The sequence below is a fragment of the Haliotis cracherodii genome, unplaced genomic scaffold (genome assembly GCF_022045235.1).
Source record: "Haliotis cracherodii isolate W230 unplaced genomic scaffold, xgHalCrac1.p SCAF_1, whole genome shotgun sequence".
NCBI lineage: Eukaryota > Metazoa > Mollusca > Gastropoda > Lepetellida > Haliotidae > Haliotis > Haliotis cracherodii.
This window is the reverse complement of record NW_027266264.1, coordinates 19,682,958-19,707,397: the sequence shown is the minus strand read 5'-3', so window position 1 is coordinate 19,707,397 and position 24,440 is coordinate 19,682,958. Positions and strand designations below refer to the sequence as shown.

Below are 24,440 nucleotides of genomic sequence, written 5' to 3'. Positions count from 1 at the left end.
TTAAACTATGGAGTGCGATCCGAGCAGAATGACGACCATGGGGGTAACCCTGTGAACAAGTACTGTACCTCAGACTCGCTTATCCAACTACGGCATACATCGAGAGGCTGTGAACGAGCACGTCTGAAAAGTCCTGTATGATGATTAACTTGTGTGGATGTTATTTTGCAATAGTTGATGAAATAAAACAATGCTACGTTTCTTCTGGTATTCTGTTTTTCTCTTGAATGTTTACTAAACACTAAATGGAGCTTTCTATAATGAGGACATCAGATTTGAATGAGATTGGGCTATGAAATGCACGTTCCCGGACAAGTAAACAGTTCACATTGGGCCACATTTGTCAAACACAAAAACAGCATTTGTCCATGATGATGCGCTCCTCATGGTTTATTCGCCCTGCAGTAGTTTATTGTACGATAAAAAAACACCCACTCGTCGTTTATTTCTAAAATACGCTCTGTCAACACTCTTGTGGCATGACCGATTAACTATAGTATTATGAGTGAATCGGATTGTCCTTCACCTTTTATGAGTAGTATATTCCCTCTGTATCGTCTCCCACATTGCTCGTCTGTGCTGTAACAAAGTTGTTTTTCTAAAATTGTTGCGCTGTGATACTGATAAAGCCTGTTGCCATGACGTAGGCCTCGGAATGTCGCAGCCAGTCAAAGTAGTTACAATACTATGAGGGGCTACATGGACTAATCAATACCCTCACTGTTAGAATCTGTTCAAATCAATGTCACAGTATTATACTAACTACCCAGACAGCAATATTCCAACAATCTTGACAGTAAATTTGAACTTATGTTAATTGAAGGGGCTAAAAATATGTCATGTTTCATGTACTCGGGTTTGGCATTGACAGCGCTTACCCTGTTTTCATCACTTGGTGAAACACACAAGCACTGATGAAAAATTAGTCTTGAGCAGCAAGCAGCGGCGCTCAGCACTATTCCAACTATGTAACCGACCGCATCCTGTAAGTCTCGACCTGACAGTTCCCCTTATCCGGGGATAATTATTATAAGCAACGTTCCACATTATTTGGGTATGATGACAGGCAATAAGCAAAGTCACTCTGATCACCCAGGTCGCCACCAGCGCCTTGCGGGTCCATGGGATACAGAGTCTGCTTTGTCCATGGGATACAGAGTCTGTTTTGTCAATGGGATACAGAGTCTGACAGGTCCATGGAACACAGTGCCTGGTAGGTCCATGGGATAGAGTGTCTGGCAGGTCCATGGGACACAGTGCCTAGCCGGTCCATGGGATACAGAATCTGCTTTGTCCATGGGATGCAGAGTCTGCTTTGTCCGTGGGATACAGTATCTGGCAGGTCCATGGGATACAGAGTCTGGCAGGCCCATTGGACACAGTGTCTGGCAGGTCCATGGGACATAGAGTCTGCTTTGTCAATGGGATATAGAATCTGCTTTGCCTTTGGGGTTCAGAATCTGGGAGGTCCACGGGATACAGAGTCTGCTTTGTCAATGGGATACAGAATCTGGCAGGTCCATGGGATAGAGTCTGGCAGGTCCATGTGATACAGAATCTGCTTTGTCCATGTGATACAGAATCTGCTTTGTCCATGGGACACAGTGTCTGGCAGGTCCATGGGATAGAGAGTCTGCTTTGTCCATGGGACACAGTGTCTGGCAGGTCCATGGGATAGAGAGTCTGGCAGGTCCATGGGACACAGTGCCTGGCAGGTCCATGGGATAGTCTGCTTTGTCCATAGGATACAGAGTCCGACAGGTCCATGGGATACAGAGTCCGACAGGTCCATGGGACACAGAATCGGCTTTGACCATGGGATACAGTGTCTGCTTTGACCATGGGATAGTGTCTGCTTTGTCCATGGGATAGTGTCTGGCAGGTCCATGGGACACAGAATCTGACAGGTCCATGGGATGCAGTGTCTGGCAGGTCAGTATTCATAAAAGCAAACAAGCAATTTTCTTAAAAAATATTGTTTTATTTTCTGATGACCAAGATAGCTGCTCTTGACAATACAAATCCCATTTCAAAGTGAGTTGATTTCAATGATTAGATGGGAGTACATGTTGCAAACAACTTCATATACATCACTTTCTCCTTAATGGTTTGGTTTTATAGAAACATAACAGGGATGACTACTTGTCCATCTGGAAGCCATCATGGCAGTGGAATGTGGCTAGCTGGGCTGATAAAACCATATCAAGCGAGAATGAGGCTTAATGCCGCGTCAGCACTATTTCAGCTATCCCCTGCGACATAATCATATCAAATAAGTACATTCTTATCTGATGGAAAACAAACCTAAGAATTCATCATAGAAACTAAATACATTTGATATATGTCTTGCATAAGGTCTGAAATTTTTTTCATGTATCAACATCCTAGCTTCGATACTTTCAAAGCATCAGCTAGCAAGTGTGATGTTCAGAGCTAACTGTGACTTGAGGATAAACTTGTATGTGTACCCCACAGTAATAAAGTACAGCTGATGCTAAGTAATTTCAGTAAGATTCAAATGGAAGCTATGTGATGTAAATGTAAACTATTCTCATAGATTTGAGATTCAGACTTGGAATTAGACGAAGAAAATAAGTCTGACAATACATTTGACTCATGGCTGGTGTCACAAGCAACACCGCATGAAACATAAAGAATACTAACAAACTGTGAAGTTCACAGCAATGACGACAGCATCAACGACGGGTGACACAAATGATTCATTCTTGAATCGAGGACAGATGACACATAAATGACTCATTCTTGAAAAACTATAAACTCGAAAAAAAATGTTACAAAAAAAGCTTTGACCATGTTTAAGTACAAGACACCAGTTATTGGCACACATGATCAAATAGGAAATTACAGAAAATAGGTAGCATCTTCAATTGTGCTTTTAATCAACTCTGTACAGGCGTGCAGGTCAGAAGGCTGCTCTAAAACGAACATGTGCCAACTGAAATAATATCTCAAATTCACTATTTTCCTTCAAGTTAAACCTACTCAATACTACATAAGTTACATTTTCTTTCATTTTCAAAACATAAAAATCTTTAAAGTATCAGGTTGGTAGGAAATAAGTTTATCATTACTAATCAAATGATTTGCACAAACACTGCTAAAACATTCTGTTTTCATAAATTCTTCATCCCAACACTTCTGATAAAAAGACACCTTTAAACCTGTATTGCATATAATGCCATCATGCCTCAGACAGAAGACTACGGTATGTAATAGGAATTCACAAGTCTCAACCTCATTTTCCCGACAATTGCTGTTGCAAACGTATATTAGTACGTGTCTCAGATTTATTAATCGAGACATTTGTTGGTCCACACCAGTGACTGTCTGGATGAACCCATAGAGACTGGAGCACATCACAAGTTGGACCTTGAAAATTGAAGATTTTTCGTAAAGGGAAGATTTCTTCAGAGATGGGCGTTAATGTGCATGGATGGGAGTAAATGTGAATATAGAATGCTGAAGGCTACAGACGTGTATGTATGAAGTGAGTCTTTAGTGACAAAAATACAAACATCAACAAGGCACTTTCCAGACAAGATTACCGCAGTACAAAAATAAATGTATTTATGGATGATGCATGGCTGGAGGAGAATTGGAACACTGAGAAGACGATGAAACCCAGTTCAGGAACACCCTCACCAGCTGCGTCATTCACAAATGAAATGTAGATCTTACAAATGGGCATATTGTATAGGAATTCGATTCACTTTTTAAGTCAATGAGGGAAGCTACAACCTATTTTCATGCAAGGAAACGAGCAATCTTTTCTTGTGACTTGTGTAAGCAGATAATTATTTTCTAATCTATCAATAACATAATTATTTCATTTTCTGCAATATCTATCAAAATATTTCTTCAGTAATAATGTTACTTTTATGACCATTTCTCTTACAAGGTCAGAATTGTGCTAATATCATCTTATATTAACTACAAACCTGTACATATATGCTAAATAAATTATACAATACAATATACACTGTGCAGGATGTAAATAGAACTGTCCGACTCAAGCACCTGTTTTCACTTCCAGTATGTACAAGTGTTTGTGTTGTATTACAATCACCAAGATCCATAAATGCATATGCACAGAAAATATTAACAAACAGACTGTAGGGTCCCACCTCCAACTGCTATTTTTTCTTGTTCACATTGACTAAAGGGCTTCTGTTGGTCTTACCAGAGGAAAGATGATGTATTTCCACAGTAACATGAACACTCCATAAGATCAGGAACATTCTTTTATATCATTATTTGGTTTACTGGGCCCACTTGACAAAGCGATCTTAGCGCTAAGACGATCGTAACTCCCATACTTTAACATAGGCTTACGATAGTCTTAGCGCTAAGATCTGTTTGTGCAAGTGGGCCCTGGTCTGTACCAAAATCTCCTAAATGTGGAACAATCATAAAATTTGAGGAGTCTTTCCTTTCCACAGATTTTTCGAACTTATCTCTTCCACATGGACTGAAATGGAGGTCAAGGGGAGATAACTCTTGACTGTCTTTTTCACTGCACCCCAAGCATTGTAAAGTTTGTATTTATCAAAATGTTCTGTGTAAAATGAACCATGTCCAATTAATCTAGAAATGGTTTCACTAATACTATATAGAACATTTGGCATGGTGACTAGAAATACTAAAAGATATTCAAATTATTGTTTTGTTTTCAATATTAACTTCATTCAACAATTCATGGGATTAAATATATAAATCTAGTGATAATAAATTAAAAGGGGCAAGCTATAAAGTTAAAAGCAAACAGAATTTTTACACTGAAAATGCTGTGGTAAAAAAGTATTCGAGTACATCAGTGTTTTATACAAAAGTTGAAAACACTTACATGAGATGCAGTTAAGCAAACCTGTCAACTATATGTGCAAAATATGCACCCGAGTACATAACTGCACCTGCATATCTATATCTACGACTTATCAAATCGTCAAGATTTCCATAACATTTTTTGCACTAAACTTGAAGGTATTTTCAAAAACAACACAAACCATCCCTATGCTTATCCAAAATGTTTAACATAAAAATATATCTCGACAACAAATTTCTATTTTGTGACGTAACATCTGCACATGTGTGCAATGAATGAAACACCTACTGCAAACGACATAAAAGACTCAGTTACACCTGCCATTAGTCATGGGCCATCTCAAAGGGTTCAGAGGAAATCGAGTACAGCAACATCTGAAATCAAGGCCTGATTTGCGATAAAAAGAACTTTTGAGATGACCCCACACATACCTGAGACACTCAAAACAATGGGGGTGACAACATGGCTGGTTAATAGGGCAATACCGTAACAATGTCAACAAAAGCACTTTTGCTGGCTGTTTCACTATAATAAATACCACGGAAACAGCACAGCAAGGGATACACCTATATCAGTACATTATGTACTTGGCAGTGATCTGCATAATCAAAATAAGAAACAGTTTGTACAGTTTGTCTTCATGTAAATATGGTATATAAATAAAGCACCTCTAGAGCAAGATTGTGGAGAAGAGATCGTTTTCTGAAGTGAACTGACCAAATGATCCATGGAAATAGTTGACTCCTTTGAGTTAATTTGTACAGCATTAACTGATCATTAAAAAGTATTGATCATATATATTAAGATGGCTATGTGAACAATGAAGAACAAAGTATGGTTTATTTCACTATAAAAGATTGTTTTATCATGATGTCATTTCTGGAGATTCGAACATGCACTCGCAACTTGACGACGTCATAATTGGACGTTGGATGTTATTTTTGTTAGGGTAGGGAGTTATCCCCCCTAGATGCAGCTGGGCAACAAAGATAAACATGTGGTCAAACGATCGCATCAAAACAGTGAGAGAGATATGGCAATCTGTATTGGGAGAAAAATTACAGATAATCAATGCAAGATGAGAATATTCAGAAAATACTCAAATTTGGCCTCTGTTCATAAAACAGACTTGTCCAACATTGCCGAGATCAGATTGGATACAGGGAGTCAATTGTTATTTAAATATGGGTAAAGAATTTTAAAGCTTGTAAAATTTAAAATTTATTAACATCCTAGGGAAGTTGAAAATATTGTTGATATCTCACATAAGAAATGAAAGACTCCTGGTTGTTATCGTATAATAAAACACTGCAAGGGCTGCGTCTAGCATGGATTTTCACTGCAGTGTTTTATTGTACGATAAAAAACTCCCCCTTGTCCTTTGCTTCATAAATACTTAATAGATATATATAATAAATAATAGATAGTGTTACTGATGTGTTAAACCAATCCAGACTGCCTCCGTGGTCTAGTGGTAGAGCGTCCGCCCAGAGAGCGGAAGGTCCGGGATTCAATCCCCGACTCCATCATACCAAAAGACGTTAAAAGATGGTACTTGTTGTTACCCTGTCTGGGGCTCGGCATTAAGGGGCTAAAGCAAGGACTGGTCGGCTCGGAGTAAATATACTGTGTCCGAGTGGGGTATTCATGTTAAACTGCGGCATGGTATCTCAGTGAGCTAGCACTATAAATCAGCATCAGTCCGGTCTAGTACAAGCAAGCACACAAACACACACGTAAATGCACGTCGCTATGTAAGTGCAATAGTCTTGGACGTGACGTTAAACCCCATTTCACCTCACCTCACCTTAAACCAATCCAATACACTTGGGGGTCATGTTCTGATATATATGCAAATAAGGCCACTGAGCAGGAACTACTGTAAGCTTGGAACACGACTTTAAACCTCATGTCACCACACCTTGCCATGCTCGACTCAGGACATCAGACTACAAGCCCTTTGAAGCATGAGACTGCATTTTTTACTTCATACACATGTTTTCAAGCATTGAAGGTAAGTGACTAATGTGTAGATGGAAAAGTTTTGTCAACTGCTTTATGGGACTTTATACAAGAGGTAAATTCTGTGTGAACCTTCCCATTCATAACATAGTTACAAACAATTTGCAGCCATAATTGTCTACATAATCACTCACACCTCGGAAAACCCAACAAACTTGGTTGAAACATAAGTCAAAAGTTTCCTGAGTGAGTTTGGTTTTACGCCGCTTTTAGCAATATTCCAGCAATATCACTGCAGGGGACAACAGAAATCATCTTCATACCTTGTACCAATGTCGGGAATCGAACCCGGGTCTTCGGTGTGACGAGCAAACACTTTAACCACTCGGCTACCTGACTGACCCCTCAACAGCTTATTGTGCAAACAGACATTGAATTCATGTCTAAACAGACATTCAATTCATTGAAACAGGCATTGAATTCATTCACACATTGAATTCCTGCTCAGGGGCCTCATTTGCATATTAATCAGATCATGATACAAGCTAATTAATGGTTTATCTACAATACTACCCATTATATTGTATATACTTCTGACAAAAAGAAACAGGAAGCTTTTCAAAACATTACACACAGTGCTTAAATGAAGTAACATTCAATGCTCACTCAGTATCTAGCAGTTCACAAATTCAAAATGAGTATCTCTTCTCCACAAACCTGGCCTGCCATTCACACAGAAAAAGCCACACATCTACACAACACATCATGCTAACATCAATTACTAGCATGGTCAAGTCTAACTAGCCACGCCTCTGTTTAGAATGCTCTGCAGGAGAGGGGAAAAACAATACTTCAAGCTACTCAACTACTAATGTACGTCAACAGCGTGTGAGAGTTTCATAGTGAAGCTGGTACAAGGTATCTTCAGCAAAACCTTGTTCACTCTGGTTATGAAGACTGTCAGAAGGGTCAAGAGCACCTATATTAGAACATTTTGGTGATGAGGTTTCTCTCAGGACAATAACATTACATTGTCTCAAAACAATGTATTAAGTTAACAAAGTTTCAACAAGGTTTGACTATGTATCATAGCAATTCAAAACGTTCCCACTCAAACATAGGAAACATCCTTAACAAAATCATACACCGTTGAAGCAATTAAACCTCAATATTAGGATTTCTTGAAATTGTTGAAAAAGAAAAGAAAACACAAATTACAAAAAGATTGCAGAATGACAGAGTGTCTCTCCTGTACAGCATTCCTAAACAGACAACTATACTGCTAGCGTGATATCATAGGCATCGAAAAGATCAGAGATGCCCTCGCAGTCCGCTAGACCAAACATGTAGTCATCCACGTCGAGAGGGGGTTCCAGGTGGACGAACGGTGAGTCAAAGTTCTGGTCTTCGGTCTGCAGTAACAGGCTCTGATTACAGTCGGGGGACAGGTCTTCTTCCTCCAGCAGAGCATTCTTTAATTTAGGCTGACCTGAGAACAGAATACCATTAACAGTGAGTGAGTGAGTGAGTGTTTAGGCTGACCTGAGAACAGAAAACCATTAAATGTGAGTGAGTGAGTGAGTGAGTGAGTGAGTGAGTGAGTGAGTGAGTGAGTATAGTTTAACGCTGCTTTTAGCAATATTCCAGCAATGTCACAGCAGGGGACACCAGAAATGGGCTTCATTCATTGTACCCATGTCGGGAATCGAACCCGGGTCTTTAGCGTGACGAGCTAACGCTTTAACCACAAGGCTACCCGCCATTCAATATGAGTGAGTGAGTGAGTGAGTTGGGTTTAATGCCGCTTTTAACAGTATTCCAGTCATATCGCGGCGTGTCAGCTTTATGTGGGAGGAAAGCCCGACCTGATGCAGGTCTCAGACGTTTACCACTTCGGTGAAACCCACGAGCACGGGTATGGTGCTGACAAACCTAGAAACATAATCGGGGCGAACCGGGATTCGAACCCACAATCATAGGTTTCTGGCGTGTCCAAGGGACGCAACTCTGCACAACGAATCGCGGCGCCTTAGACGACTGGGCCACCCGTGCCCCCTCCATTCAATATGAATACAAAATTAGTGCAGGGATAGAAACAACATTGGTTTGACTGATCAGAGAGATGTGGAAATATCAAAATTGTGAAATTGTCCCAGGACAAAGTGTGGCCTTAGCAGTAAAATTCCCTTGTCTAGAGGCAAAGTCTACTTATCCAGATTATAGACCAAACGAGGGTGGTTCTCTCATAAAATCTGTCTATTACTGCCACAATTGTGCATCCAGTACACACAATGTAGAGAAAGGACACAGAAAAAGAAAATACTGCCTCCCAAGGGACGCACAATAATATTCATGGTACTGACAGCACAAGAGCAGTTATGGTGTCTGTTATTTCACCTATCAATCATGACTACTGTCCACATGACCACTGATTAATTCCAGGCTCTAAAAAATTATCTAAATGTACCGTACAATACACCATTACATTACTTTACAGGACTCTTATATTGCCTGCAAAACCCCTCAACATTAATTATTGGGGTTCCCTGGACCACCACTTCTAAAATCTTGCAATGTTTTTCATTTTGTAATTCATGTCAACTGTTTTTGCGGCAATCTCATATCATTAGTCAGGCAAGTCATGCACTGATTTTTTCGCGCGTGCGTGCGTGTGTGTGTGTGGGGGTTGTTGTTCTTGATTCAGTAATAAAGACCAATGTTCACATGGTATTTAATTATGACACATTGAGTAAGGCCAGCTATTTTACTAGCAATACACAGGCCTTATCATTAATGCAATGGATTTAGGCTAAAAAGCATATTAGTCTTAGTTCTCAGGCACTGCCCATTATCATGGTAAAGTCTGCCATATGTTTTGTTTATTTTTCCATTAAACAAAATCAAATTCTTAAACATTCTACAATACAAAAAAATAAAGCGATCCAAAATAGTATGCAGTTACTTCCCTTTACAAGCACACTGCTTAACTGGGCATCTCATGTCACTATCATGGCAGTGATAAGAGTTTGTGTGCTTGTTTTGACTGTTTGCAAATTTGGTCAATGAAAACATGAACTTTATGATAGTGAGTGAGTATGGTTTTACGCCGCTTTCAGCAATATTCCAGCAATATCACAGCAGGGGACACCAGAAATGGGCTTCACACATTGTACCCATGTCGGGAATCGAACCCAGGTTTCGGCGTGACGAGCTAACGCTTTAACCACAGGCTACCCGACCGCCCCGAAATTTATGATAAAACATCACTACACATGATGATTTACAAATTCAATGGTATTTGTGCACTGTATGCCGGATAATGTTTCATATGCAGAGATTAAGATTACATGTTTGTCTTGTGAAATAGGCCAGAAATAGCAATCAGCTGTTCACACACTTCCTCCCCATCTAGGAGAGATTCAGTTAAAAAATACTTAGTCATGGCCAATAACACAACTGAAAAGAAATTTCAATGCAGTGACATAAAGACAGGAGACTTTATATCTCTAACAACTAATGTTCGTTTCAGGGTGAGCTGATGGCAAGTTGATGTGATTTGCCTTTTTTGACACGATATCTCCAAAATTAATGTTATAATTTCCCAGGTTGATTGTACACAACTTGATTGAACAAACACACACTTCTCCAAAAGAAGTTTTGCAGGCAATCTCTCAATGCCTATCCCTTGCAATGAACTAAGATTGAGCCAATTCAAAAACTAAATTAATGGATTAAAAATGCACATAACTCGTTAACATTACAAGCAATGTGTTTTCTACATTTTATATTGATAGAATTTTGTCCAAAATATCAATGATTCCGTGCAAAACTTTGTGCTTCTGCAGCTGTGTACCAACAGCACTAAGATAACAAAAAATGTGACTAATATATTTAGAACGAGCCTTAATTAATCCATCATGCATTTTAAACACACACTCACTGGTAACAACTTGGAACATGGAGAATTTCACACAAAAACTGAAAACTGAGTGTGAAGAAGAGAGTGGATATGTAAGAAGGCAACACCGCTAGTACTTCTTTACAACTTGTTAACATTCAGATCACCAGCCATCATTAGCTCCTGCTGCATCAGGATCCGCCTTACCTTTAAAACTATCACAGGATACCGAATCTTCCGAGAAGCAGCTCTCCTCCCCACAGCTCCCCACACTAACACTCTTCTTCGCACTGCCAACATCGCTTGAGGTGCTCTCGGTAGTGCCGCCGCTGTCGCTGGGGCAGCTGTCGTTGCTATTGTCCATGTCAGTGATCTCCTCAGGACACAGGAACACTTCGATTGGCCCCTTCTGACTCTTCAACCAGATCTGTATACTCTGGAAAAACATGAGTTATTTCATGAAACCTCTTTTCACGTCGGCTGCACAAAAAACTTTACAGTTGATATATTCCATACAGGTCCATACATGATTTTCATCCATATGAGACCCGTGAAGATTCCGGGATAGAATAGGTCTTCAGCAACCCATGCTTGCCATAAAAGGTGACTAACGGGATCGGGTGGTCAGACTTACTGACTTGGTTGATGCATGTCTTCGATCCCAATTGCGTGGATCTATGCTCATGATGTTAATCAATGGATTGTCTGGTCCAGACTCGATTATTTACAGACCGCCGTAATATAGCTGGAATATTGCTGTGTGCGGCGTTAAACAACAAACCAACCAACCAACCATACATATTTCACTAAAATTTTCAAATGCCATTACTGACACAACACCATAATTGTCACTGTAGCATGTGTAGTGTGCCAGAGTCCATCTTACAAGCAATGGTTTATGGGAAAACAACAACAAACCACTGTTAAAATAGTAAATAGTTCTTATTAAAAACAATAATAACAATAGATTTCAACAATGATCAGATGGTTTCAAATCTAACCAATCACTTAATTTTCAATACGATTATTTTAATGAATTTATTTGGGATAATACAATTTCTTTAATCCTTGTTAGTTGCATAACACTTAATAGCGCTGCACTCAGCAATATTCCAGTCATATGATGGCAGTTTGTAAATAATCAAGCCTGGATCACAAATCCCAGTGTGCAATCATGCACATGCGCTGAACGGTTACAAGTTATCAACTAATTCACCGACAACATTATCCATTAAGCTTGCCGTGGACCTATTCTAAACTGAAAATCCCATATAACTTGTTAAAATCCATAAAAGTCTAATAACAAATGGTCCTGAAGGATAGACGATCTAAATGAAAGTTATCTATACTTGTTAAATATCTTTCCTGATCAATTGTTTTTAAAACCAATGACCTAGAAATTGTAACTACCGCATTCGATGTAATAAGCACCCTTGGCGCTCTCAAAATTAGAAATAGGGGGCTCTTATTGGAATACTATTTTGGAGAAAAAAGTTCGTAAATTTTGTTGTTTATGCCGACAGCCTGAAATATATATACGACATATATTTTTCCAGGATTTAATTGCCCATAATTAAGGGTGCATATTACATACAAGTGCATATTATACATGAATAAATAATTCTTGTGTACACTGATCAATCAGAAGGGGTGCTAATAGAGATTGTTCACTAGCCAATATTATTAGCAAATATCGCCATGGGTGCTTATTACGTCGAATACGGTAATTCGCCAAAGTAGTACCAATCTCATCACACTTACTTGTTGTGGATCTGGCACCTCTAACCGGGTCTCTGGTGGCGCTTTAATGGCAATCACAGTTTGTTCATCTAGAGACCGGAGATTCCGTATGTCCTGGTACGTCACATACGCTAACGTGCAAGAGTTAAGGAATGGATACACAGGCATTCAGACAGCAGGAATATCTTAATATCAGAGAACCCTGTCCAGTGGTCAGTGTGACAGTCTGTTCACAGTTGAACATACCTATACAGGTGAGCCAGACGTTTTGTTTGTTGTTCAATGCCACAGTCGTAAATATTCTAGCAATATGAGGGTGGCCAGTTAATATTTCAAGTAAATTAATTTCAGAATCCATTGTTACCACGAGAAATGGAAGCAACTGACTTCTACTCTGTCCATAGTCAGGAAGCGTACAATACATGATCCACGTAGAAGTCTCATAACTGTCCACTTCTTAACATTGTGTCGATTCCCTCCGTCAGTTTTTTATTGTCTTCTACCTTGATTGTGAAACGACTTGCCCACATATATTTGTTAACATGTACTTGGAAATGGAATAAAATATATTTTCAATATATAAATAATAAAATAAGACTACTTACATTAAATCATGAGATAACTAACTGGTTGATATGGAGAATTTCATGCAAAAACACCGCAAATAGAGTACTGATATTTCGTAACAGAAGTATTGTGGTATGTATTGATACGAGAGGTCAGCAAATCTTGACGCATCTACAATACAGCCTAGCCAAACCAGTGATGCAGCGCTATTTGACAACAATACTAGCAATATCTCGGCTATATCATCATAATAAGTACTCCATATTGGATGGCTGGTTCTCAGGATTGATATTTTAGTTGTAAACTGTTGAATAAAGGATATCGAGCATTGTCAGCATCTTCTGTCATATTTTTCAGCTGTCTTGTTGAGTTGGCTATTAAATCATCAAGCATATTTTCTTTAGCTTCCAAATCTGCAACATCTGAAAAATAAAACAGTTATGATGTTCACTATCTTCACTGATAGGCTTTCATGAAAGTGGTAATCATCGGAGACCTGCATGACTTCAGGCTTTCTTCCCACTTTGAACTGACACACTGTGATTTAACTACCTGGAATACTGTTCCAAAGGCATTAAACCCAACACACTTAATGACAGAGGCATTAAACCCAACTCACTTACTGACAGAGGCATGCATTAAACCCAACTCACTTACTGACAGAGGCATGCATTAAACCCAACTCACTTACTGACAGGCATGCATTAAACCCAACTCACTTACTGACAGAGGCATTAAACCCAACACACTTAATGACAGAGGCATTAAACCCAACTCACTTACTGACAGAGGCATGCATTTAACCCAACTCACTTAATGACAGAGGCATTAAACCCAACTCACTTACTGACAGGCCAAAACTTTCATAACTGTATAAATAAACAACTATTTTCAATGGTCACTAAAGTTCATTTTTGAGCCCTTGATAATTTGTATATTTGAAGGTCACAAGGACCTTGTTAAATAGAAAATTGTAGCATTATGACATTCGTAAGAGTATGGGACTTATGATTGTTTTAATGCTAAAATCAGTTTGTGGAACAGGGGCCAGGACCTTTTTGTTTGTGTGTTTGTTGCTTAACACTGCACTCAACAATATTCCAGCTATATGACAGCAGTGTGTAAATAATCGATTCTGGACCAGACAATCCAGTGACTGACATCATGAGCTTCGATCCACGCTATTTTGGACACGTTGGATACGATGACATGCATCAACCAAGTCAGTGAGCCTGACCGGATCCTGTTAGTCGCCTCTTACAAGCATAGTCGCCTTTTACGTCAAGCATGGGTTGCTGAGGCCTATTCTACCCCGGATCTTCACAGGTACCCTAAGAAGGTTATTGTGATTACACTGTAACATATTAGGGTATAGCACACAAACCTGAATGTAGGTCAACAACATCAGTAGTTATCATAGGCAGCCCCTTTGAAGCAGCAATAGAATTAGTAGCACCTCTGAAACACAAACATATACCTTGATGGAGGGGGGTCACGTATAATGATAGCTATGCCAACAGTAGCAGATAGGCAACTTCAGCAGCAGCGGACCTGGCATATTACAAGGGTAACTAAAGTATGTTTTACCCTCTCCTTGGATTTGACACATTTCAGAGAGAGCTCAAAAATAGTTAGTTTGTGAAAGCCACAAATCAAACACCTGCAAGTATTTCAGAACGGTGGCAGGTACAAAATGTTCACACATGTTCTTTTTTGTAAGAAAATCTAAGCTGTTTTCATGAGGCATGCAATGACATGTCTTTATGAATCCTAGAATTTGTATATCATGTTTCTAGCCATTTAACATAGTACTATTTTTACTCCTTCTAATCTTAGCTAGTACTATGAATAACCTCTCAACAAGACGGTATAAGACTTCATACTCACTTCCATTGAATATTATTTTTAGATTTTTTCTGTATCAAGTTAATTCCCTCTAAGACGTTTGTTATATCGTATATTCTTCTTTTCTGTACTTCTAGTTCCTCTGCGGCCTTGTTCAAATCTACAACCTGGAAATACAAAGCAATAGCTAGCATCAAGTCAGGACAATCGAAATTCATACACATTTTGTCTGCTAGAGATCATTTTTTTTTTGTTGCTTGTGAATAGTCAAATCAAGGTCAGACAAACCAGTGATTGATATTATGAACAATATCCTCCTACTGTTGGGGTATGATGTCACACAATCAACCGAGTCACTGCCTATAACCAACCAACCATAATTAATAGGGATGTTACGATTCACCGATACCTACCATATTATGGATACTTAGCTACAGGCGATACTTGAATCATCAGTTTGTGAGATCACGTTACACTAAGAATAGAAGAGGAACTGCTAGAGTTACCTCCTGTAATAGCGCCACATGTTGGTTTGTTGTTTAACGCCGCACTCAGCAATATTCCAGCTATATGACGGCGGTCTGTAAATAATCGAGTCTGGACCAGACAATCCAGTGATTAATATCATGAGCATCGATCCACGCAATTGGGATCAAAGACATGCATCAACCAAGCCTAACCATCGGATCACGTTAGTCGCCTTTTACGACAAGCAATCACCTTTTATGGCAAGCATGGGTTGCTGAAGACCTATTCTAGCGCCACATGTAAGCGGCAGTCCACACAGATGTGGAGACAGAGAACGTGTCAACTAATTATTACACTTAATAACCAACCCTTCATTTAAAACTATCTTGTTTTGTGTTTTTGTTACTGGAGGAACTTGATTTATAGATAATAATAAATAAATGTATGAAGCAAGAGGATTTAGAGTTGTATTTCAGTGATTTCATCATTTCTTACTATTTGTTGTGGTGTATCACGATACTAGTGGTATTGTCAGTCCATTTCTAGATATACATCATATCGCAAGATACCAGGCGATACCCAGCTCTACTAATTAAGTCGCTTCTAACAACAATTTAGTGCTGGGGACTTCACCGACTTGTATACACTATGTTTCCTTAATTACCTGTGAATGCACTGGGACACTATTGGAGGCACTATTGGAGGCACTATTTGTAAGCAACACAGGGACACTAATGTAGGCAATATTTGTAACCAACACAGGGAAACTAATGTAGGCAATATTTGTAACCAACACAGGGAAACTAATGTAGGCAATATTTGTAACCAACACAGGGAAACTAATGTAGGCAATATTTGTAACCAACACAGGGGCACTAATGTAGGCACTATCTGTAACCAACACAGGGACACTAATGTAGGCCCTATCTGTAACCAACACAGGGAAACTAATGTAGGCAATATTTGTAACCAACACAGGGGCTCTAATGTAGGCACTATCTGTAACCAACACAGGGACACTAATGTAGGCCCTATCTGTAACCAACACAGGGAAACTAATGTAGGCAATATTTGTAACCAACACAGGGAAACTAATGTAGGCAATATTTGTAACCAACACAGGGGCACTAATGTAGGCACTATCTGTAACCAACACAGGGACACTAATGTAGGCCCTATCTGTACCCAACACAGGGAAACTAATGTAGACAATATCTGTAACCAACACAGGGACACTAATGTAGGCAATATTTGTAACCAACACAGGGAAACTAATGTAGGCAATATTTGTAAGCAACACAGGGAAACTAATGTAGGCAATATTTGTAACAAACACAGGGAAACTAATGTAGGCAATATTTGTAACAAACACAGGGAAACTAATGTAGGCACTGTCTGTAACCAACACAGGGAAACTAATGTAGGCAATATCTGTAACCAACACAGGGAAACTAATGTAGGCAATATTTGTAACCAACACAGGGAAACTAATGTAGGCACTATCTGTAACCAACACAGGGAAACTAATGTAGGCACTATCTGTAACCTACATGGAGACACCAATGTAGGCACTATCTGTAACCTACATGGAGACACCAATGTAGGCACTATCTGTAACCTACATGGAGACACCAATGTAGGCACTATCTGTAACCTACATGGAGATACCAATGTAGGCACTATCTGTTACCTACATGGAGACACCAATGTAGGCAATATATGTAACCAACACAGGAAAACTAAATTCAGCACTGTCAGTAACCAACAAGGAGACACTAACGAAAGCACTATATGTAACCAACACAGGGAAACTTATGTAGGCACTATTTGTGACCAACAAATTGATGGCATGTTTCAAGGTGACTTATATTTAACTGGCAAGGCAAATTTGCCTGACAGGGGCACATGCTATGAAATTGTAAATAAATCTCTGCTTCACAGAATACTTATGATCAGTTTAAACTTACACCATCAGGGGCAGTTCGTAATAACCCTACAAACTTCTTTGTGAGCAGACCGAGGGACGTATCGTAGCGAGTCTTCTCCAGAGGAGACCGAGCAGCTGCAAGGAAAGAGGAGACGTAAAAACAATTTGAAGGTTTCAGGAAACCAAGCAGCATTCAAAATGGAGGAGCATCCTGAAGCCTTTGCAGTTTACCCCTTTAGTATTTAAACTTTGGGAACCCTAAATCTGCAACTTTTAACATCTCCAGTTGTGAAAAGGACCCCTAACATTCATTCTTAATTTCGAACACTATAAAGAGTATATATTAGACACTTGTAAGCAGGGAATGTTTTGTTTGTTTTTTCGTTTGTTGTCTAACACCGCACTCAGCAATATTCCAGCTATATGAAGGTAGGGTGTAAATAAACGAGTCTGGACCAGACAATCCCGTGATTGACACCATGAGCATCAATCTACACAATTGGGATACGATGATGTGCATCAACCAAATCAGCGAGTCTGACCACGTGATCCCATTAAGCGCCTCTTACGAGAAGCATAGTCGCCTTTTACGGCAAGCATGGGTTGCTGAAGACCTACCTATTCTACCCTGGATCTTCACGGGTGAGCAATGAATGTGGACACCACACTCAGCAATCTAACAGCTACATCAGTGGCTTGTAAACAGTAGGCCAAGTAAAACAGTGGTCGATAGCATAGAATGTTCCAAACATAAGATTCTCACCAGTCAGCTCTTATGACTCGCATGGACGAGTGGGGACTTATTATTCCCCCAGCATCACCCAACAGAAATCTATCTAAGTAACAGTTACCTAAGGGTATGAAATACAAGTTTCTCGTTAAAGATATTTTGCCTGTGTCATTTGAACAAGTGCTCAGAGAAAGGATAAATCACCATGCATGATCTTGGGGGTAAAATTGTCACTCATCTCGGACTAACAGCCTAGAAACTGAAACTAAACCCATATATCATGGTAGACTCCAAAAATCGGAGATTTTGTTCCTTAATCATGTCGCCTATATATTAAAGGCAAAATGATAAGTGTGGAATGGTAATTCTGACACAGATCTAGGAAGTGGTGCTTGAAAGCTGTTCTTACTGCGAGCACGAGGACTTGACTCTGATGGGTGTCTCCCTCTTCGCTTGCAGCTCTTGGGTGTCTTGAAACCTTCCAGTCTCATGCCATCGGGTTCCAGCTCCAGCTTCCTCTTTGCCTGCAACACCAGGAAACAACATAGCAAACATGGTACAGGGATCACCCTACATCAACTGCGAGTATGTTGAACACTGCTGCAGTGCAGCACAAATGCAATATTAAATGTGGGTTTTTTGCTGAATCAGCAGACTTCTAAACAGGACTAGTTTATCATATTCTACAGTCACAGAATATATGGAGACCATTTCTTTCGACAAGCTGAACGTGTAAAATATAAAGGTAAAATAATTATAATATGTACCTTTGTCGAACATGAATGTCATACTGAACACAACATATGCAACTTTTCATCTTGGTTCAAGAGTCACTGATCATGTTGATACAAAGAATCTCCAGGGTTAACTTATGTTGCCTATGATGCAAGTAATGATAATTAAAAACAGGGATTGATCAACAAATAAAAGTTATTTGCAAACAATGGCAAGTGCAAAGATAATTAGTATCACCTATATTTCAACCAACAAAATAGAATGAGCAACTATAAATAGTTAATTTGATCATGTTTTATGCTAGTATTTTATATAACACATTTTATACCTAACATATTTTATGCTAGTGAAGTTGAAATATATCTGAGTATGAAAGCTTAAAAATCGTTTGCCATGTTTTCTTTCATGGCACTGCATACATTTAATTAGAAACTATCATATATTATGATATATATGATTCATAATTTATACTTAGGTAAAACATTCATATTTTATTACATCTACAACATTGTTATAGAATCAACCTTATAGACATATCAAAACTCACATAGGGTTTTTTAATACAATACAAACCTCAATCTACAAGTTATTGACACCTACTTCCCATAATTGAAACTGAAATAGTTTGAGAAGTTTAGAATAGAAGTTTTCTTTGTTCATCCAAAACATCCCAACATGGCTTAATAACCTTTAAACATAAGCTTGTATTGTTGAAATATATAGGCCAAATTTTTATCTAGGTGCACTATCTATGTATTGATGATCCTGATCCTAGAGCAGTAATATAGCCTGATAGGTATCTAAACCAGCAATGTATTAAATACACAAAACCTTAATCTTCCGTCTAGTCTTCCTCCTGAAAAGCTCAGTACAGAGGAAGTTGTCACGATCAAAACCAAATTAACACAAGTCAGAAGGTTGACATTAAGCTGTAATCATTTGCATTATTTTTTAAGATTTAACACTTTCCACAAACTATTCGTCTGTTGATGAAATGTTGCACGTCATCCAGATATTCCTTTGAGGAGAGGCCATTTTTAAAGGTCAAATATCAAAGTTGAGAAACTTCGACCAACTTTAATTAGGTGTATGTCCATGGCCGTGAATACATTTGTGTCATCCAAACAAGAAACAAATATAATTTCGATTGTATAAAACTTTAAACAGTGAAATGTTTTCAAAATAATACGTTGTTTTCGCCCGGCTGGCAAGCGATGGGGGATGGGCGGTGCCCCCTATCGGCTTGTTGCACATTTTGATACATTGCATATGCAGTGCAGCTGTGTGCATACGTGGCCAAGTTGTTTGCATTTTACCTGTGGTCGTATTAATGAGGGTTTCATTGGGGAGGGGCTGTAATTGGGTCCTTGTGGTGTATAACCAGCCTCAACTTTCACTGTCGAGTAAAGTCCCAAATCTCCAGAAGCCAGCATCTTGTTAGCACTCGATGGATGTTTATAAATACTCGTCAAGTTCATAATTTGCGGTGATTTGGCTTCTACGCCAGGTTCTTGTTTTACAACAACTGGGTACGCCTGCTTCGTAACTAGTGTCTGTTTTCGTGGCATTTTTAACACTTTCCAAAATAATTTTAAGGTCAGTCCGGTCCCTGGGCAATCTTGTGTAAGTTGTCAACTTCCGAGTAGGGGTACACATCAATCACAAAATAAAGATCCATCCATGTTGCAACATCCGAAATAAGTTCAAAACAGAATAAAGTAGTTATCCAAGTGTGCATATATCCCCCAAAGTATCCAGTTGGAGGTGCCAGAAGCAAGCGATGAGACAGATTGTACGGATGGTTGTTTTCGGATTCTAGCTTCTCAGCCTCACTGTGAATCACAACAAAGCAGCAGATCAATTGGCGCGAAATCGTATTTCCCGCGATCTGACATCACGTGAAATAGCCCGGTACTGAGCATACGCAATGCGGATCACGATCAGGATTAAAATTTGATCAAACGGATGCTAATTAGACACTATTGAGTTCAGCAAATTACAGAAATCACATACATTGTACATACGACGAAACAAAGGCGATATTAACATCCCCTTTAGAGTGACTGCAGCAACTTCCTTTTGAGATATTATTTTTATGCAGGTCTCGGGCCTCTTCATTCATTCTTTCAACTCAAAAGTGAAATCGACAACTCAACCTCAGATTGAAGTAATAGTGATATCGCGAAGACATGCACAAAGAAGACGTTTATTTTTCATTCAAACATTTGCAATAGCAAACGATTCAACATTAAAATTATTATATTCTTAATTAAAATATAAAATTAACCATATAGAGTCTACCCATTACAACACTCTACTTCAAGGTAACGTGGCTTTTGAAACATTAACAATAATTCGAGTTAATATACAAACTGTAAAATTGTGATATCTCTAAACCCCAAAAGCTAACTAGATGTATCAGATATAAACAGTTTCGAGTAAAGGTACATTGCCAAAATTAACAAAACAACGGAGATCGAGCAGCTGCAATTTAAGAGAGCGGCTTCATGTGTCTTTAATGGCTGCATGGTCATTTGTTGATAAAATAACATAAAAATAAGTGTATGAATATTTAAATATGCATAAACCTTACACATTGTCACGTGCATTGAAATGTATTTTTCTTTACTTTTATGCATGTACACTCTCTCTCTTTAGACATTACAGAGTATACAGTGAGAGAGAAACGTTATAATACTAAATTTTATGTAATTTACAGAAGACGTAGTTTCATTGCTTTGTAAATGAATACGGATAGATTTTGATATATATCACTTACAGTTAAATGGTCATTTGCTATTTGTAACGACATGTGGCATTTTATTCACCGATATACATAACAATTAACATACTTTATTATAATGTATTACCTTGTTCAACCGTGTAAATGAAGGTGATTCTAAGCAAAAAATATGTGTATTACTACTTATCGAGCCTTCTCGCAAAAAATGAACCCTACATGTTTGACAAGGGTCGGGGTGGGGGTGGGTATGGGGGTGAAGGAGGAGGGCATGGTCATCATGTTGGCGATGCAGCTCCTTTATTTGTCCACGGACTTTAACATGGCCTGCGGTCTATAAATACACGATAACCACAGATACCCTTTTAATTGTATCTCATGCATATAACATCATGTTATGCAACTGCGTACATTTATAAACATATATATGTATATATTTGCCCGCGTATGATTGTGCTTTGAGGCTATGCATCAATTAAATGTATTTGCTCATTGATATTCATATTGAATGAACACGTTTGCCGGTAGATGGACATTTCATTATACTATAATATATATAGAGAGAGAATATAAATGTTTTTGAGTACCGCAGAGAAATGAATCAATTCCAATAAAACAGGTTTAAAGATTGTAGGCACAATTATATATCCATATAGTTATACACGCATTCATAATCTGTCTGTATAAAGTGTTTGCATAACGGATCGTCTGTTTTAGTATGTTTTCAAGATTTTCAAATATGCACCCGACTTCGGTATAAAAATATTTCTTTATATAAAAATATTCCTCAGTTATATGGTGTATGTATATCTTATTTTTTTTATATAAATAAATATTCTCGTGTGATTTGTGAGACGATAGCCTTTGCATGCATGCGTGAACCCAAGTACTTGTAATGTCCAAGAGGTCAGTCACTCATCCTGCAGTCATTGTTGACCACAGGAAACTGTCACAAACCCTTTCCAGTGATTACATCAACGCCCCCCGCCGGCCTTCTGTCCCCCCTCCTCCCCGGGGCTATATCCCCTTAATTGCGTTAATTCCGCCGATCTGTTTACGGTGGTAGACAAACAGTTTTAAATTTGTCACTTCAACATATAGGCTTAACGATGTAACGATGTAGCCGATGTCGGCCCGTCGACTGATGACTGCACAGTATATATATATACAACTTAAGCTGCACGGAAGCTGTGACGATTTCAATCTTTGAACAATATCACCTGAAACAAGCAGACAGACATGACTTTTGCATGACTTACAAACCTTTAAAGCACTCGGCATATATCTAATGAAAACAGGCCTACTTTGCCGCGTTTAAAAAAGTACAACAAACAAGCTGCCAATAAACCCTAAAATTCTAAACCTATAAAAACACACAAACTCCATTTAGTCCCCCCTCCACCTTTTGCATGGCATATTTCAAAATTCCAAATTTGTTCACCAAATTAAGGAAGCAACCCTATAAAAGCAAGTAAGTTCACGACGATGCGGATTTAGAGCATGGCAATTAAGATATACGTGTAATTATCTCTGGTTTAGCATATACACCAGGCCTTCTCAGCAGCTTGGAGAGTTTGATAGAGGCTAGTCAAACAGTGACATTCCTTCGTTCAGTATTGCTCAAGCATGACCGGTGTTGAATGTCAACACTGGGTTCTCCGTATACATATGTGTGTGCCCTATCTCAGTCTCACGCGGGGTCAAGGCTGAAAGGTTACCACGACAACCTTGATCCGAGGCCATTGTATTGAAATGTTTCCTCAATGTAGTTTTCTAGCAAATAACGGATTTGTCATTTTTATATATACATTTTTCATCGTCGTGTTTACATATATATATACACTGCCGGGCAAAAGAAAGTTAACGCCCATGTTTGATGATGGCTGTAATGAAACAAGCGAAAAATAGTTATTCGATGGTGATGTATTGGATAGTTATGTTTTTGAGCTTACGTTTTCAGTGTTTCAGGGACTGTTTTAGCCAATTTGTTAAATTTTTAGTAATTTGTTGGTGAAATCCAAATTTCAAGTGTATGCTTTCTTTTTCCCGGCAGTTAGTGTTGAACGGTTTGAGGGTCTTGCGTTGGACGCCATGCTTCAGATAACCCTTACAATCGGGATGCATATTTGTCCCATGCACACATACATAGATAGATGAAATATCCACCCTCGATCTGTGTTTTTTGGAGAGGTTTAGAATATATGACACAGCATAGGAAGAATGTCGTCCACAGTATACAAGAGAAGGTCTATCTAATGACTCACTCTGCATGTATACCTATAGGGTATAGTATTGTCACACTGTATAACCAGCTATATATGTACAGCCAATATACTGTTTTACTGCCCGGTTAAGTGACTGACTGCACACTACTCCGGTATACAGAAATCCCAAAGTCTCACGAAATTAATTCAGAGGTGAGTGAGTGAGTGAGTGAGTGAGTGAGTGCGTGCGTGCGTGCGTGCGTGCGTGCGTGCGTGCGTGCGTGAGTGAATGAGTGAGTGAGTGCCCGGTTAAGTGACTGACTGCACACTACTCCAGTATAAAGAAATCCCAAAGTCTCACGAAATTAATTCGGTGTCTAGCCGGGAGAGCCACATTTAAGAAATGGCTATTGCCGGTAGAGCCACATTTTCAGCTGAGTGCATTTCACCTATTCTAGCGGGTAATTAATTAATCCGATTACCGATACCTGTATATGAGTGTCCCACATTTTAATTATACTCCTAATTTAATACTCTTAGAATCCCCTGGAAGGGTGGCACAACAAGATAAAGAAACTTGCCAAGAAGTGCCACCCGAACATCTACGAGGTAGTGAAGCTATTTCAGCGAGAACAGTCACTCAAAGAGGTTGCAGTCCTGAGACTCTCTCACCAGCGGTGAGAACCTTCACGAAGAAAGAAGTACAAGGCAATCAATGCACGTATTGCAGTAATGCAGTAATGACATTAAATCCATTATGATATTCATATGCTATTCATAT

General features: G+C 38.9%; 1 protein-coding gene across 1 annotated transcript; it reads right to left on the bottom strand.

The window, feature by feature from the left end:
* Window positions 1-8,079: 8,079 nt before the first annotated feature.
* LOC139461390 (transcription factor E2F3-like) lies at window positions 8,080-20,440 on the bottom strand. The gene is made up of 9 exons (XM_071242993.1): window positions 20,032-20,440; window positions 18,390-18,504; window positions 17,291-17,385; window positions 14,898-15,022; window positions 14,395-14,468; window positions 13,333-13,432; window positions 12,465-12,579; window positions 10,911-11,139; window positions 8,080-8,294 (listed from the first exon to the last, which is right to left on the bottom strand). The coding sequence occupies exons 1-9, from the start codon at window positions 20,281-20,283 to the stop codon at window positions 8,080-8,082; spliced, it is 1,320 nt and encodes a 439-aa protein (XP_071099094.1). The 5' UTR covers window positions 20,284-20,440.
* Window positions 20,441-24,440: the final 4,000 nt, after the last annotated feature.